Below are 18419 nucleotides of genomic sequence, written 5' to 3'. Positions count from 1 at the left end.
AAAGGCTCCACTTACCCACTATTTAACAGAAGCACCTGGTTAAGTTCCATTGACCCCAATGGAATATTGTCTCATACTTCAGTGTGATCCTAATAAGAGTTCCTCCCTAAACGGGAGCCTAAACATGTGCTGAGCCATTTCAAAGAACAGCATCCATCTTTTGAGTTCAGCAGTGCTAAAATTAATTTGGAAAGAACTGTGTGAAGCTCTTTCTTCAGGTTTGGCAAAATACTTCAAGATAAATACAAGAGTTACTTTTAGAAACATATTTTGCCTCCATTTCTCAACCACCTATCACAGCACATGTAATATACACACCATGGCACATCACTGCAAAAATACCAGATGTCAAAGAACGGCAATTTGATTAGATAGCACAGCAGTTGACACCATTTGTATTCATACCCTTTTATTCTGCAGGAAACTTCAGCATGATTTATTTTAGCACACTGCAAGCACAGATTTTACCGCATATGTCAGTAATACTTGTGCTTAAAAGTTCATGAAGCATACACTTCTGGTAAGTGGTGCCATTACAAATACGAAACATAATAGTAAAATTTATAACAATTGTTATGGCTAATTTCTTTATTTCATCACATCATCTTCTTTCATCTTGGAGGTCAAACCTGGAATCTTGACCATTTAGTTTCACAACCACTGGCATTTGCTCTTGCAGTTCTGTGGGTGTTTTCCGTAACAACAGCACATGCATTTCAGTTTCTCAGGTGGTGTGAGGATCCAGCCCTGTGCTTCTGGGATAACTGCGTCATGCCCACACACTAAGGAGTGGAACTGTGCACACAAGTGACTGTCTATCAACCAGTGGAAGCTTCAGCAGCTTGCAGGGTTAGCCCGTACCTGCAGTTCTCTTCCTCCCTAACTTACATCAAATGAAAAAACGAGTTCACAGCTGGCCACTTCCTCAGTTCAGGTTTCTCATTCAGGGATGTGCAGCGCAATAGGACATGCAATTTACAGCAAGCTCTAAATAGCACCTGTTTTAGAATGAGAAATCAGACGGAGCCCAGCAGACACAATAGAGTCTCTGGCCATCTGACCTATGATTTTTTTTTTCAGATAGAAGTAGAAAGCTGTGGCCTTCACCAGTTTAATTTGGGGGAATTAAAATTTAGATTTAGAGTCAGCCAAGGTCAATTACATCCCCAGATTGGGGGTGCCACCCCGCCCCAAATGCTCTGGTGAAGAGTGGGGATATTTTGGAAGAAGGGGATTCATTCCCTATCAGACAGGATGATGATGGTCATAGGGTTAAGACTTTGTAGTGATTTAAATCCTGACTTGCAGGCACCCATATAACTTCCATCCACTCACTCCCTGTCTCTAAATCTTGGTTACCCACCTGTTAAATTGGGACAATTTCACCCCACTTCACAGGATAAATTTGCTAATGTTACTGAGGTCCAGACATACTGTGATGATGAGGTTAACTAGACTGACCTACAGAGGAAGATGGCCTGGAATAGGGAGGACTGAGTTGCAGAATTGCACTTCAAAGTTAAAATATATCACAAGTGCAACTTGGAGCAGGACCTTTGGTTCTGGATGAGCGAGAGTTCACAGACCAAGATGAGAAAAGCAGCAAGATTTGGACTGGAACTGTAGCAAACACTCACGGATGAGACCAGTACTCTCAGAACTGAAAGAGCTGAAATCTGTACCGCAAGCTACTTCCACCTCAAATTGAAACTTGCCCAGGGGAACCAACAGCCTATGTGGGACCTCTGGGAAAGGGGAGGGCCTCAGGGACACAGAGCACTTTGCCAGTGATTTAAAGGGCCTCAGGTTCCAGATGCTGCCACTGCTACAGTGGCCCCCTTTGAACTGCCAGGGCCCAGAGCAATGGCCCCTTTTGCCTCCTTCCCCTTGTCAGCAGGCCTGAACTTGCCCAGAAGTTTGGACCCTGATGTTGCCAACTCCCTCATCAACAGCCAACTCATCTTAGCCCTCCTCAGTTATAATCAAGAACAAGCCTCTTTTGCAGGTCTAAGGCCTTCTTAATGAAAAACAGCCATAGATACACTTTTCCATTCTAATTCAACTTCGTGATGAATATCAAAGGAATAATGCCAGATTTAGACTATTTAGGTTACCCCAATAAGTGTCCCAATTTCATTTGATTTGAATGAGAAAAAAAGATAGCTAAATAATCAGTGGACAGTGAGCATCCACATAATTCTGCATGGGGCACACAATGAGGAAGTGACAGAATCTAGTGAGATAGGACCAAGAGCACCACCAAGTATGGCTTTGCATTGTTAAGCCATATAGATAGATGAGCAAGTGAATAGGATACAGCAAGAGAGGTGTGCTAAATACTGTTTTGTGCATGGGTTTTTGTTGTTCTTTATAGACTGGAAATGCCAGCAATGACTTGCATAAGTAGCAGGGAAGGGAAAGGGAAAGGGAAGGTTTGGAGAAGCCAAAAACACAGCTTTTGTCAGTAAAATATGGCTTGTTTCTACTTTCATTTGGTTCTTAGGAAAGGTTTTATTTGGGGAAGTGGAGGGACTTCACATCCAGAATGAAACATTTCAGCACTTTATCATGCAAACCTTTCATCACTTCAATTAAAAAGCATTGTCTTACATATACTTGCTAAATATATTCGTTAAAAAATCTGAAAAATTAGTAAGATGTTAAAAATATATGAAACAATGAACAAAATTGTCATTAATCTATAAAGCAAGTACTTTATTGTACTCATTTAATTTATATTAAGAAAATTGAGCTCTGATTACAATCCAATCTGATCCTGTGATTACGATTATGATCCTGATTATCTGATTGTGATCCTGTGCTGGTACAGTAAACCCCCAAGTCACACAGGGGTTGCACTCCTGCAACCCCTGCATAACTCAAATTTCCACACATGTCAGTGGGAGAGACCTCCCTGGGCTAGCAGGAGCCGGAAAACTGATGAGCCCACCAGGGCTGGTCAGTTTCCAGGCTCCCAGAGTGGTGGGAAGAAGGGAAGCAGGGGGAAGCCTGGTTCCCATCTCCCCACAGCATGCAGGACCTGGGAAACTGAGAAGCCATGTGCAGGTCAAAAGGTCATATTTCAGCACTTCGCCTCGGAAAGGTTGCTGGTGCTTGTGCTACATAATCCTCTGGGCTGAAGAGGTCTCTGTGTCATCACTCTGCAGTGGCTGGGGATGGGAAGAACCCTTTTGCTTCATTGTCACTTCCAGGGAGACATCCACCTCTCAGGTTACTAGTTTGGCTGGACACAAAGTCCCTGGATTTCACCACCAGGTCTAACATTACTCTTGTATGTCCATAAGGGGAGAGGGCACAGGTTTTCAAGAATGTGTGTGTGCGTGCTACTTGTATGCTCAAAATGACAGATGTGCACACACACTGCAGTCTGTGTGCATGCACTTCTAAAAATATGGCCTGGGCTTCCAATGATACCAGAAAGCCGCAGGCTACAGTTAACACTAGAGAGTCTTGTTCACAAAACAGGGGTTCTCTCAACAAAACCTGTGGACCATTTGTGCACCCAATGGGGTTTGTCAGAAGTGTGTTGACAAAACTCAGAACTTTTGCCGGCAGTGTTCTGCCTCAAAGCTGTGAGGCATAACGCTGCTGTCAACAGATTTCTGTTGACAAAACCACTGTGTAATCACCCACAGGGCACCTCTCTCAACAGACAGAGCATCCACAACAATGGGCAGCCCTGTCTGCTGTGTTTCCGGGGCTCTGTTTTGTCGAGAGAGCAGCCAGGCAGTCTGTCTGCTCTGTCAACAGAGCAGAGCGCTCTCCTGATTTGCTTTTGTGTGTGACCGCACTCTGTCAACAGAAGTTTTGTTGGGAAACTTCTTTTAACAGTGACTTCTGCTGACAGAGCACTGTTGTGTAAGTATAGCCACTGAGAACTCTCAGAAAACAAACACTGATCCAAGCTGAACATTTTATAGAAGTATGGTTCTCAGGACACTATTTGCTGCACTCCCTCTGCTGACTCTCTGCAAACAGAACACAAGTAATGCAGACCCTACATAAATATTAGCTTTCTTTTCCCAAGCCATGCATTTTTGGCACAAAACAATAATAAAATACAGGAAGTTGTAATCATGGTCTTGAGCTTTAACTAAAACATCTAAACATAGATTTGGCACAAATGTAACACCTTCAAAATGGCCCAAACTTTGAACAACAGCAGTGTGAAAACAAACTCTGACACAACGCTTTCCAATGGCTGGGAAATACCAGTTTCAGACAAAACTTTTGAACCTCTCCATCCAAAGACTAAGTAATAAATTAACAGACAAAAGCAACTGAATGTAGCATAACGTAATTGCTACTGAAAAGTCATAGGGCTAATACCTGCCCTTTGAAGAAAGTTGAGCTGCATATGTGTAACCTAGACAGAATTTGCTGTACCCTCCACAGGGAATAAACAAGGAACTGTAAAAGCTATAAAAGTTGTAAGAGAATCTCAGTAGAAGGTGCCAATATCTGCAGTTAAATTACAATGAAACACCTACATAAAAAGGTACAGAAATTCCAGCATCTATTTGTTATGACAGAACACACATGTAATGAGTTACACGTTGTATTTGTGAACATTTCTTAATACACATAAATGATCAATTACTGCATGAAGATACAGTACATGTGATGGATATGAAATGCACATGCTCTAAGACAATGTCCCTACAATAATATTCACAAAGAACGTGTTAATTGGCCACTGTGAAATTCAGATACTGTGCATTTTACAAGGCCAAAGCCCCTGAAACAAGTAAGAAACAAAGCTATTTCAAGAGGGAGGAACTCCAAATAAACCAGGAATTAAAAAACTTTCTAGTCTCAATATACCAGAAAACTTAGTTTAAAACTACATATACTGTGGACAAAGAAGCACAGGTCCTCATCCAGCAAAGCCATGAGACTTCTTGCATACTTACATATACATGCATGCTTAAGTGTTTTGGAGATCCATAACATGTCTCCTCAATCTGCACTGAGGCCCTAATCTGCCCTATTGAAATCAATACAAACATCATAGCAAACGAAGCAAGACCACTAAAAGGCGAGAAAATGTACCCACACATTAGCGTTCTTGTCAGTGGAGAATTAATAAACACATGTAGCAGAGACAATTACAAAATGCAGACTGAAGAGGGAAAAATATGTGGGATGAGGCTAAAATGGATTGTTACAAGGAGGACCAGAACAAAAATTAGTGAGGTAGGATTCCATGATGAAATAGAGCAACCAGCATTCACCAAACATCCGGGAAAGGCATTTTCCAGTATTTTTCATGCTCATTTGCCATAAAAACAGAAAAGAGACAGAAACATTAACTTGATGTGGCTTCTCTATGCATTTCAGGGTGGAAAGTAATCTCCTGGGTGGATGTTAGTTAGTTCCTTTTTGTTTTTGTAGCACTCTAATGTGTGAATACTGATATTTGCCAGTTGGGTTAGATTCCACCGCACTGCACTCTCAGCTCATCCCTAACCAAACCCTCAGTGAGCTCATGGTAGCTCACATTGCTGGCAAGTTAGCGCTAGATCAGAACAAATATCATTTGCTCGCAATCCTAAAACTCTCTTCCTTGTGCCTCCCCACCCAGCTCCTCTCCTCAAATGTTGATTTAAAGGAAGTTGTTTTTCTATAAGCTATCTGAGTTTTATGGTGTTGTTACGACTGAATTAAATTTTTTCATCACTGGGCAATGAGAAGCTTGGTACTGTTTTCAGTCTATTTTAAATTCCAATTTCATGTTAAATATGTGGGGAGAAAACCAAGGATAGAATTAGACAGGAGTTACTCCCAAACAAGTGGAAATTGCCTTAATCATTTTGATCTCTACCATATCCCACTTACTATTGTGGAAAAGGAAATAGGAAAAAGCAGAAGCCTACTTTATCAGATAGAGTGCTCATAGCTGTCTGTATTTAGTACAAGTTTAACCTCTGTAGTCCAACACACTCTTGTGTGGTAACGTCTGTGGCATGATTTTAGTTAGCTGGATATCCACTTATCATGGGTGTGGCCAATTTTCCCATACTCTCATGAAGTTTGTTTAAGGCTGTCAGTCCTGTCTCTCAGTGTTCTGTGTTATTTAACTGTAATTTACTCCATATTGTCTTCTAAAAGGCCTGTAAGCAGAGGAAGTGTTAGTAATGCTGCTAGACAATATCAACCTCCCATGGCCCAGCAAACTGTCATTTGGCACCAGTAAGGTCCCAAGGGCGATGGACTAGAGAGATTCGATCTGCATCAGATTCCATTAACCTAAGGTCTACACATATAGTTAATTACACATGGGTTCAGGATTTGAGGTAAAGATGTGTGATCATTACATCATCCAAGCTGAAGTCAGGGTTCATCATTGCTCTATGCAAAAAGTCTGACAGACACAGCCAAATTTCTAATTGCTATAGATAAAGAAGTTGAGCTGGTGACTGTCAATGGCCTTTGTGACAGGAAGAATCGTCATGTCTAGAGGAGGTAACACCTGAACAGAGCAATAATTCTGAAAGCGTATAGGCATGCAGGTGTGCATGTGAAATGCACACATCTAAGCCCATCTAAGCCATTGTGCATAAACTTTTGCACATGCATAAGTGCAATCATGTATACAGTTATGAAAATTACTAGGGCTATCAGGCCATTAAAAACTTAATCACAATTAATCAGACAAGGTACAAAAATTATTATGATTAATCATACTATTAAACAATAATGGAACACATTTTAAAATGTAATGATTTCAGTTACAACACCGAATGCGAAGGGTACAGTGCTCACTTTATATTTATTTTTATTACAAACATCTATGCTTTAAAAATAAAAAAGAAAGTATTTTTCAATTCAGCTAATGCAGGTACTGCAGTGCAATCTCTTTATCATGAAAGCTGAACTTCCAAATGTAGAATGACATACAAAAAACTAATGCATTCAAAAATGAAATATAGAACTTAATAGCCAAGAGTCTGCTCAGTCCCACTTCTTTTTCAGCCAGCCTCTCAGACAAATAAGTTTGGTTACAATTTGCAGGAGATAAATGCTGCCTGCTTCTTGTTTACAATGTCACATGAAAGTGAGAACAGGTGTTCAGGTGGCAGTGCTGTATCAGGCACTGCAAGATATTTAGGTGCAAGATGTGCTAAAGAGTCATGTGTCCCTTCATGCCTCACCCACCACTCCAGGGAAGATGTGTCAACACTGAGGATGGGTTCTGCTCAGTGTTCCCGCTAAGATTTTCCATCCATGGGTGGGATAAATTTTGTTATGTCCACCAAGGCATGTGTGGCTCTGCACCACAAAAAGAAACACATGCTGCCCACTGTGAGTAGCTATGGGTGTTCTGCTGGGCAGCACTGAATCTCTCCTGGGCAGCCACTCAAGTATTCAGCTTACAGGGAGCACTGGTTCTGCTCACTAAAGATCCAAAGCAGAGAGAACCGGTACTTGTTGATTTTCATCATCTGAGTCAGAGATGAGAAGACTTATTTTCTTTTGGGGTGATTTGATTTTATAGTTTCCACCACAGCATTGCTCTTTTTAGAATTCTGAAAGCATGCTCCACACAATTCTCTCCTCTTTTGGAAGGCACTTCAGAGTCTTAAAACTTGGGTCCAGTGCTGTGGGTATTTTTAGAAATTTCATATTGGTACCTTCAATATGTTTTGTCAAACATTCAGTGAAAATGTTCTTATAATGAACATGGAACTGCAACAACATGTAATAGATGACAAATTGTAGGGAAAACAGAACAGCAGACACAATTGTCTCCCAGTGAGTTCGGCCCTATTTTTAAATGAGCATCATCAGCGTGAAAGCATGTTTTCTGGGATGGTGGCTGAAGCATGAAGGGGCATACAAATGTTTAGCATAACTGGCATGTGAATACATTGCAATGCTGACTACAAAAATGCCAAGCAAAATGCTGTTCTCATTTTCAGGTGACATTGTAAATAAGGTACCTCCTGCAAATGTAAGCATACTTTTTTATCTTAGCAATTGGCTGAAATAGTAGTAGTACTGAGTAGACTTGTAGGCACTAAAGTTTCACATTGTCTTGGTTCTGAGTGCAGTTAAGTAGCAAAAAATCCTACATCTCTGAGTTATACTTTCACAATAAAGAGATTGTGTTAGAGTACTTGCACGTGCTACACTGAAAAATATTATTTTATTATTTCTACAGTGCAAATAATCACAATAAAAATTACAATATAAAATGAGCACTGAATATTTTGTATTGTGTTTTGTAACAGCAATACATATATTTGACAAGGTACAAAAACATCAAAAATATTTAATAAATTTCCTTTGGTATTCTCTTGTTCAACCATGCAATTCACAATTAATATTTAAATTGTGATTAATTTTTTGAGTTGATCAGGAGTGTTAACTGCACTTAATCAACAACCCTAAAAATGAACTCTGCATGGATTTAGCAATTTGTGTGTATAATTTGCAAGAGTGACTGGAAGTAATTGTGTGAAATACACAATCTGCCTACACTTTCTGAAATGGGCCCATCAATTTATCTTTTGTCCTCCGCTCTAAATCTGGTGATTCTCATACATTTTCACCTTACATACATACAGAGAACTAGAAAGGATCTTGAGAAGTCATTGGGTCCAGTCCCCTGCACTCACAGCAAGACCTATATTACCATCCCTGACAGATTTTTTAATCAATTTCTCCAGACCCCTAAATGGTCCCCCTCAAGGATTGAACTAACAACCCTGGGTTTACAAGGCCACTGAGCTATCCCAAAAAAATCACTCTCACCAGTCACTTAGGTATGTAGTCTTGTTATGTATGAAGCACATTGGGCACGGTTACAGCCATCATTCTCCAAGTCTGGCAGTCCGTAGCTTACAGAGGTTTTAAAACTCTGACTGATGGAATCTTCTTTCTGCAAGCATACTCACAGTCCTGACCAACAAAATTGTTGAGGGCCTGAGGAAGCCAGAAAGCCTTTTCTCAGAACGAGCCAAATGTTTCAGGCTGGAAGAAATTGTCAGCCTGCTTTGTGAACAAAACCAGCAGGTATTCAGACATGCTCTCCATAGCATGTTTCTCTCAGAGTGGCATGCATTTCCTGTAGATAGCTAGACAGGACTCAGTAGGGTTTAGGGAAATGTTAAATCCAGTTTCAAAGTTGTATCCTTAACGTTTGTGGGAATGTTGGGGAAGAACAGCACACTTCTCTGGGAACTGTTGCAGGAAGCTCCACATAGAACATAGCACATCTTGGGACCTCAGCTCTCATTTCCAGTAGATAACTCAGCTATACAGCCTATATCTGCTACCACCTTCTTATCCCTCAAGTCCATTGCCCTCTTTGGAATATTCCAATGAAACTGCAATTTTTGAACTTCACGGAGTTTCCATGACTCCCCCGGGGTTTTAATAAGACTTAGGCTATGCCCCTATGTTGTGTTTTACATTAATTTACTTGTGGTAACAAACTAAACTTCCCAAAATGACAGAATTATATTTGTTGACAGCTTCGATAAGGGAGAACAGTCAGTTTCACTGCAGCTTACAGTGAGTTAGACTGAGTCACAAGCATGGTACAAATGCTGCAAGGGAATGTTTACAAATAAGTTGCTTTCAGAAGCATTTTTAAAAAGTCAGTGAACAACAACTATTGATTTCTCAGAAGTACTGGAGAAATACATTATTACAAACCGAGAGGAAGCCGTGCTAGTCTATACACTATCAAAACAAAAAGCAGTCAAGTAGCACTTTAAAGACTAGCAAAATAGTTTATTAGGTGAGCTTTTGTGGGACAGACCCACTTCTTCAGACCATATTCTGTTCTGGTCTGGCTATGGTCTGAAGAAGTGGGTCTGTTCCACGAAAGCTCACCTAATAAACTATTTGCTAGTCTTTAAAGTGCTACTTGACTGCTTTTTGTTTTTATATTATTACAAACCCTGATTTTAGGGAATCAGATCAAACTGGTCACGCGTGTCTAATTTGAGAAAAACTTATATCAGTAATATTTCAAACCAGACATTTGGAAAAAATGATAATTCATCAAGCAGGAAAAGCAGAAAAGGCAAGTATGTAAATAAACTGCGGAAAGTTCCTGAAAAGATATTCTGAGTACTACCTGTACAGGTTGAACATCTCTAATCCAGAACTCTCTCATTCAGCACCATCCAAAATCCAGCATGATTTTAGTTAGCCAGACAACCACTTATAATGGGTGTAACCAAGTTTACAGCAGTCCCATAAAGTTTGTTTCCAGCCACCAGTCCTGGCTCTCAATCTTCTGTGCTGCTACTTAGCTGTAACTTACTCCTAAATGTCTTCTGAGAGCCCAGTAAGCAGTGGAAACATTGGTGAAATGCTCTCAACAATATTGTCCTCATGTAGTACACCAAATTCTCTCATCTGGCACCAGTCAGATCCTGAGGGTGCCAGATCACAGAGTTTCAAGCTGTATATAAAATGTGTTGGTTTTATTGCTAAACTCAATTTTCAGTAATTTTGCCACCTGCATTTCTCAATTTATTTTTTCCTGTACAAATACCATTAACTCACAGAAATAAGTATAACCTTTAATGCAAACAAACCAGATGTTACCAAAACTATATACTTCTTAATATTTTGTTTCTTTTCCAAATTTATGATGAAATATTAATCAGTCGAGTCTTGTAATACCTAAAGAGAAAAGACAGGCAACTCAAGCAACAGGTTTCAAAGTTTACGTTTTGGCTAACAGTTAGTATATTAATGAAAATACTCCTGCCTTCACTGTATTTGGAAACTGCTATTTGTCAATGAATATAAATTATTCCAAAACTCTGGAACACACTTTGATGTAAAAAAATTGTAAGAGGAGTCTCCTAATATAAGTAACATATTAGAGATATACACCTTGGGAAGTCATCTAGTCCAGTCCCCTGCCCTCTAGAGAGGGCTAAGCACCACGCTGATGTTGATTTGCCTTAATCCCTAAATGGCCTCCTCAAGGATTGAGCTCATAACCCTGAATTCAGCAGGCCTATGCTCAAACCACTGAACCATCCCTGCCTCCTCAATTTAAGCACAGTGGCCCAGAAACTATTTTTAAGTTGGGGATGCTGGGTTGTGTCCCTTCGCAGCCTGCTTGCACCCCTCACTGCTCTAGGCTGGGGTCAGAGCTGGAAACAGTTGTGGTACCCCAGGGAGGTGGGGGTGCAGCAGGACCCAGAGTGGCAGTGCAGCCTCCAGGGCCAACAGCCTGGACCCCACAAATGATGGGCTGCAGAGCCCATGGGGACAGCAAGCAGCGGGCCTCTGGAGGTGCTGAAGTCAGCGAGAACATCAGGAAACCAGGGGGGCGCCTGGAGGTTCAAACGCAGGGCCAGTGGAACCCCCGAGGGGGCCTCCCAGAGGCCAAACACAGGGCTGACGGAGGCAGTGGCAAGGTCAGCCCCTGGGAGCGGGGAAGCCAGGTGGAAAATCTGAGGGCAGAGCTGCAGCACCCCTTGTACCTCTACTTCCTACACCTCTGTTTGACTATACATGTTTTCAGAAAAGTAACACTTGCAAGACTTTTTGTGAGAATATTTCAACAACTAAGAAGCCCTAACTTAGACAACTGGCAGTTTTTAATTGTTCAGCTAGCTTCCAGAAGAACATTTGTTTCAGCTCAGTGAACTCATTTCAAGTTCAGTTAGATTATCTCAAAACACGCGTGTATCCAAATCTTACATTTAAGAATGCTGACCCCTGATTTATGGCATTTCTGGTCAGCAAAATAAAGCTCCATACAAACACACATATATCTTAAAAAAGATAATATAAGACAACTGCTCTGAAATGTTTTGAAAAGAACCATGTCTGCAAAAGACAAAATTGCAAGGGGCAACAGTTCTGCCCTCTAGTGGAGATGCTTCCTGTTCATGAGCAGCACAAATGTTTCAACTTGAATTCCACAATCAGGAACTTTTTTGTTTGTTTACAGCCAACCTTATATGCTCTAAAATTACTGATTGCTAAACATTAAAACTCCAGGCTACTGGACAAGTGGTTGGTTATCTCAGGAAGTTAGAAAGGACTGGTTCTGAACTGCTGGGGAAAGCTATTCAAAACCATGGCTTAGCAAACTGTGGGTCAGTTTTATATGAAATTGTGGTGTTAATTTGATAACATGCTGCAAAATCCTCTGTTTCAGCCACCTATTTAAGAACCTACATTGCATATATTGTTTGCATGCCTCTCTCATTTTATTTCATTTCAATTACACAAATGCATTTTACTCCTGAAAATGTCAGTAAGTTCAGACACAAACAATAATCAAACTTCGATTAAGCATCTGCAGTTACTTCAAAGATTTTTGGCTCTGTTTAAAATTTAGAAGATTACAACTTAACATTGTCTGCAGAGGCATAGTATTGACCTTGATGTACAAGTAAAACTTTCATATGGCACTTTTTACATTTCAGACCACAGGTACTGAAGTTGAATACAGATGTTCATGTTTAAAATAGTCTTTCCCTATGGACACATGGGTATCAAAATTTACTGAATAACTTTCAGCATATATTTTTGTTGCTCTCAGGTCTCCTTGTTCTTCAAGAAATATACTGTAGTCTATTATTCTATTGTGTTTCTCTATTACAGAATGAAAGAACCCATACATAGTAGGGCTGAATGAATTTCAGTTTCTGTTACTGAATTTCAACAACTTGCTTATGATAGTAACATATTTTCAGGAAGAGGATTTTAAAAGGCCAAAAAAGGCAACAAACCTCACAACAAGCTAGCTGTCAAAAGTTGCCATTTTAAATACTCATGTTACTGATGTGAAAGAAGATTCTCTCCTACAGATTATTTTATCAGACTTCATTTCACACAACATAAAATTCACCTGTGTAATAACCATTTTGTTACTTTACTCCGCAGATCCTATTCAAAGCTTAAATGTTTTTACTTTACCTAATAAAACACCCCACGTTAGGACAGCAGTAACAGATTAATGAGCAGATGGTATGCCGTTCTATTTAGTGGCGAGATGGACATTATTAAAATAAAGCATCTCTAACCCCTAAATCAGCAATGACTGACCAGCAACCTGCATTGATCCTTCACTTCATCAGTACACTGCATTTATTCAAGAAAGTATTGACACTCCCTCTGCACAAATACACCTACTGTGGCAGATTAATATACTTCATGTGCTTAGACTACAGTCTTACATCTTTATTTTCTTTTCATAGCATCACTCCCTTTCCTTCATTTTCTCTAGTGATTGGCATTAACTAATATTAGTATCTCTTTCCTAAAAGCAAAGCCCTGGCAATGGCAGCACATGAATATACACACAGAACTCTCCTTCTGGGTTTTCCTTTGGTCTACTCTGAACCGAGGTGTAAACCCTCAGCAACCTGCTGGGCTACCCTTGTAATTTAGCAAGTCCTAAACTCAGCAGCAGCAGCAGGACACCCCCCCCCCCGCCCCCAGTCTGGCACAGCCTACCTACCTGGTGATTAGAAAACTCACATCTCTGCAGCTTGAGTCACTCAACTCTCCACATTTGTATGAACCTTCTGGGCAGGGCGATTGGTTTTGTTAGTGACTACAGGAGAACTGCTACAGGACTGTATGGGGTTAACTTACTGGGGGGCAAGAGAGGTAGAGTAAAGTGTCCTTATGTCTTTAACCATGTGTTCAATGAAAATGAACTACTTGCATTTCCAACCCTAACCCCTAATGTTAAACACAGCAGTTTTCAATTGTTATTCTTAGCCTCCTAATATGCTAAATGTGTTCACCCCCACCTCATTCATCAGACAACTTTCCCAAGCACACCAAGACTGCTCTGGCAGTTCCTCCCCGGAACTGCAAGCCTGCAAATACCTAAGGGATATGATGCTGGGGAAGGGGACCGCTTTTGGGAAACGCTGGGGAGAAGTGGCTAGCCCCGTGCTGTTCGGAGAGCAAAATAGGCTCAGGGAATGAGAGGTGGACCGAGACCAGGCAGATAGTGAATAGTGTAAGCTTTATTAATTACTTATGCTATTTTTAGGTTTTTAATGGGGACTTGGGGAGGAAAAGAGGGCAGGAGAGAGAGAGAGAAAAAAATAGGGTTCCTTAGTGCACTCTAGCCACCCAACCCAACTCATTGTCAAGAGGCAGAGGGGCATACTTACGGGGCAGATACCAATCCACAGAAGGCGAGCAGAGCCCACACCAACATCTGGCCCAGAGGATCCAGAATCTTAGTGGGAGGTACAAGCAACTCAGGCCAGCCAACCGGCGTGTCAATTTCATCAGGTCTCCAATTTGGGGAGGGGGGAGGCCCACTATTATAGGGGTTTGGACAGGGAAGCAACCATGTGAGCCAATTGGTTGCTGGGGCAGTCCAGTGTCCCTTTTTTGGGACCAGTCAAGGGGTGCAGATGGCCCCAGCAGTCTGTGGTTTAGCCTATCTTCCTGGTTTTTAGAAGTTTGCTTAGCACACCAAGATGTGGTTTGGGCTGTTTGCCTGTTCTTTGGGAAATTGTCAATACACACTTAGCACATTGGGCTTTAGCTGGGTCATGAGGCCTATTTTTACATATAGTCCATGCAGGGAGTGTGTGCAGGTCTGTAGCAGTGAGGTGGGGGATAGGCCTACACATGCACTAAGGGTTCCCCCAGGAGAGTTTTGACCTAGAGGACTCACAGGGCTACAAGCAAACTAGGTGAGCCAGCGGTGTAAGTTCCTGGCTGATGCTGACCAGGCCGCTCCCTCGGTGGGTCTCCAGTAATGGTGTGTTGTCCGGGCTAATGGCCTGATTTTCAAAGGGGCTGAGCAACTGCGGCTCCCTGCCTCGGAGCTGAGGTTGCTGGGTACCAAGTGTGGCTGTAGCTCCCCTCTTCAGCGCTCAGCAGGTCAGGCACTAACAGGTGGGGAAGCCGGGGCACTCAGCGCGGGGAGGACGGGGGCTGCCTATTGCACGCGGGGGACCACGCACAGGTGGAGAAGAAGCAATTCCCGCGGCAGGGCTTCTCCAAGTGTGTGGGCGCCGGGGCCGCGTCCCCGCTGCACAGACTCTCTGGCTGCCACAGGGGCCAGCCCGGCTCGGCCTGCGCAGCGTCTCTCCCAGCGCCCGGCGCCCCAGGGAGAAGTTGGCAGAGGTACACGAACCACCCCCCCGCCCTCCGCGCCGAGCGGGTCCCGATCCACCCCCAGCCCAGCCGCGCAGAGCGGCCGGGCAGGTCCCAGCCCCCAGGCAGGGCTCCGCACGGATCCAGCGGCATGTGCCGCGGACCCCGCTCATGGAAAGAGCCAAGCTCGGGCCCCTGGGCCGTCCGTTCAGCTGGGGCTCGCCCCCGGCTGACCCCGCGCCTGAGGCCACGGTGAGGGGCTGCTGAGCCGCGGGAGCCCGGCAGGGAGCCTCGCCCAACCGCGCCCGTACCCCCCGCAGCCGCCCGGGAAGTTCAGCGGCGGCAGCAGCCCTTACCCTGAGGTCGCCGGGCCGCCTCCCCGTCCACGAGCTGGAAGCGCGCTGCCAAGCACTGCGCAAGGAAGAGCGCGGCAGCCGCCAAGTGGCCGTGCCTCGGGCTCGCCATCGCCCCGAGCCTGCCGGTCTCGCTCGCCGCGCCGCTCGCCTGCCGGGGGGGCCGGGAGAGTCCTGCGGAGCGCGCCGGCGGCCGCGGCTCGCATCGGCTCGCCCCGAGCCGCGGGGAGACGCCTGGCCCGACCCGGCCCGGCCCGGCTCGCCGCAGCTCCGAGCGCCCCCCGCGCGGCGCCGGCCGGCCCCAGGGGAGGGGGCTGTTCGCTGCTCTCCGCGCGCCCTTCCTGGCGAGCCCGCGCCCTGCCCGTCCGCCCGCCAGCGTCGGCAGGGCAGCCACAGCGCGCGGCGCGGCTGGAGGGGAGGAGACACCACGCGAGTCCGCCGCCCGCCCGCCCGCCCGCTGGGTGTCTCCTTGCTCCGGCCCCCTGCGGGCTCGGGCCAGCTCCTGGCGGCGGGCAGCGGGATCGCAGCGCGGAGCCCCCGGGGCGCTGCGGCGAGCGCCTGGCCACGCGGGGGTGGAGTGGGGTGGGGCGAGGGTGGAGCTGCTGGCTGGGCGCGCCGAGCTGCCCCGCTCCCCGGCCTCGGATCCAGGCTGCCGGAAAGGACCTGCCCAGCCGCTGCACTTTTCTGGGGCTGCGCGCGAGAGGAGCCCGCGTCTCCCTCCTGCGCGCACAGCCGCGCCTCGCCCACCTGGGGCAAGAGGGGCCCGGCATCCCCCCCCCCCCGGTGCAGGAGAGCACCGCTCCCCGCTCCAGCCACCCCAGGGGGGGGGGGGCTCTGCTCTGCGCGGGGCAGCGCTGGGGGCGCGGGATGGACCAAGAGACTCGAAGGGGACGTGGATCTGCCCTTGGACGGGCGGGTAGAGGCATTGGGTCATTGATGGGATGAATGGCCCTGAGATTTCCAAACCCCGCCAGGTTTTCAGGGTCCTGCTGCTGCAATCGGAAGCCCAAAGAGGGGCGTCAGTTAGCTGGGCCCTGACTTTGGCTTCTGCCTGTGTCTGGCATCAGACATCGCAGGAGCTCGGGACTGAGCATAGTTCGCGGGAGAGGAGCCGCGGCCCGCTGCGCCCTAGAGCTGGTTGGTGAGTGAGAGCAGCAGACATGGGGAGTGGGAAGGTCACTTTATGTCTCTGGAAAGTATCTTCTCTGTAGCCAGCCCGAGCCCCCGTTTAACCCCTCCACCGGGAAGTCCTGAATTGATCGTAAACCTTCCTTTGTACTGCATTCCTCTGCTCAAAATGCCTCGCCTGTGTGTGTGTGTGTGTGAGAGAGAGAGAGACACTGTGTGAGAGTGTGTGTGAAAGAGAGAGATGCAGGAACCTATTGGATATTTTTATTCCCAATAAACACTTTTAATGGGGAGATGTCACTAGTAATCCCCTTTGGACAACACAGCCTTTTATTGACCCAGTGATACACATTAAGTACCAAACAATACCCGAAGGATGGCTTCCATACGGTAGAACTTTATTTGCGCTTAATTTATTCCACTCTGCATAAGCTCATCCAGTGCCTGCCCAAATCTTTGCAGAATCAAGAGCCCATCCACATGAAACTAGCAAAAGACATCTCTGCCTGTCTCAAGCGCGCCAGGGAAGCAGAGATCAGTTTGTGCTAGATCTCAGCAGTTAAGCAGAGCATTACTATAGTAATTAACCAAGCTTCTCCTGGAGAAAACTTCCTATAACACATCTTCTTTCATCCCATGATAATTAAATAGGGCTGCTGCACTTCAAAAATAAATTAGCTATTAATACTTAACCACTGAAAGAGAAGTAGCTAAGAGAGTTTATCTTCATGTAATTTATACCACTGTTCAGAGATTAAAAATTTATTGACTCTCTTATAATTGTTTTACTGTTTATTGTCTTGACACAGTAATACATAAATCATAGCAGAACACTCTTGTCTTTTAGTGCATATTTTTTCTATAAGCAGAACTTTGCAGTTATTTGTCATGAAATAGAACAGGGGTGGTCAAACGATTATATCTATACTACAGCGATCTGTTGACAGGAATCACCATCAGAAGATATCTTCCCACAAAACTTCTGTAGACAAATTGCCACCATACTGCAAAGTGCATTGCTCTGTTGAACTGCTCTTTAGACAGAGAGCGGCCTGACTGCCTGGCTGGTTTCTCAATAGAACTTCTGACTGTAAGCACAGCAGACAGCTGTCTGGTGACCCAGAAGCCCTGTCTGTCAACAGGGCCCCTGGAGTGTCCAGATGGCTTTTTGGTCAACAGATTCTGTCAACAAAGGTGTTCGGTCTCATGGGGGAGAGGCAGAAGGCTGTCAACAGAAGTGCCAAGTTCTGTCAACAGTACGTTTACAGAACATGTTTTTAGTGTGGACGTTCCGCGGGTTTTGTTGACAAAACCCTCTAGTGTAGACATAGCCTTAGAGATTAAGAGCCAAAATAGCTATGGATAGAGTGTAAAGAGCCACGTATTATATGCTTATTTTTATATACTACATATCTATTTCACCACCTCCACATGCTTCTCCCTGCAAGCGCTGGGTCAGGGCACGAGTGGCAGTAAGCACTCCCAGCATGCAGCTCCAAGCAGAAGCCACATTCCATGCTCAAGGAGCTGCATGTGGCTCGAGAGCTGTGGGTTGGCCACCACTGAAGTAGATTATATATTTGCAGGATATAAAACTATCCTGATTATCCTGCAAATGACCCATGTGTATAGATATAGATATAGATATAGATATAGATATTTTGCGGGTCATTAGCAGGATAATTTCTTGCCCAACTAAATACTTTTTGGTCCATTTTGTTCCTCCTTCTTTCTTAAAGATCTTTATTATTTGCAGAAGATGAGCAAAAGGGCTTATCAATCAATCCAGAAATTATTTGCTAACAAGCAAGTTTAGAAATGTTGTCAACTATACTAGAGAGACTGAAGAGCAGAGAA

At 44.5% G+C, this 18419-nt stretch overlaps 1 protein-coding gene across 5 annotated transcripts in view; it reads right to left on the bottom strand.

Moving 5' to 3' along the window:
• The window catches only part of PLXDC2 (plexin domain containing 2), a 429645-nt gene extending 413755 nt beyond the window's left edge, over positions 1 to 15890 (bottom strand). For 3 of the 5 annotated variants that reach the window (XM_074984847.1, XM_074984846.1, XM_074984848.1), the window contains exon 1: positions 15438 to 15889. In XM_074984847.1, coding sequence (XP_074840948.1) covers positions 15438 to 15546 — 109 coding nt within the window. In that variant the 5' untranslated portion in view covers positions 15547 to 15889. Of the gene's footprint in view, positions 1 to 15437 lie in introns of all 5 variants that reach the window. The other 2 variants (XM_074984845.1, XM_074984844.1) reach the window with 2 other exon arrangements.
• Positions 15891 to 18419: the final 2529 nt, after the last annotated feature.

This window comes from Carettochelys insculpta, chromosome 2 (genome assembly GCF_033958435.1).
Source record: "Carettochelys insculpta isolate YL-2023 chromosome 2, ASM3395843v1, whole genome shotgun sequence".
In the NCBI taxonomy this organism is placed as follows: Eukaryota; Metazoa; Chordata; order Testudines; family Carettochelyidae; genus Carettochelys; species Carettochelys insculpta.
The sequence above is the reverse complement of the archived record's forward strand: the minus strand, read 5'-3'. Positions and strand labels throughout refer to the sequence as shown.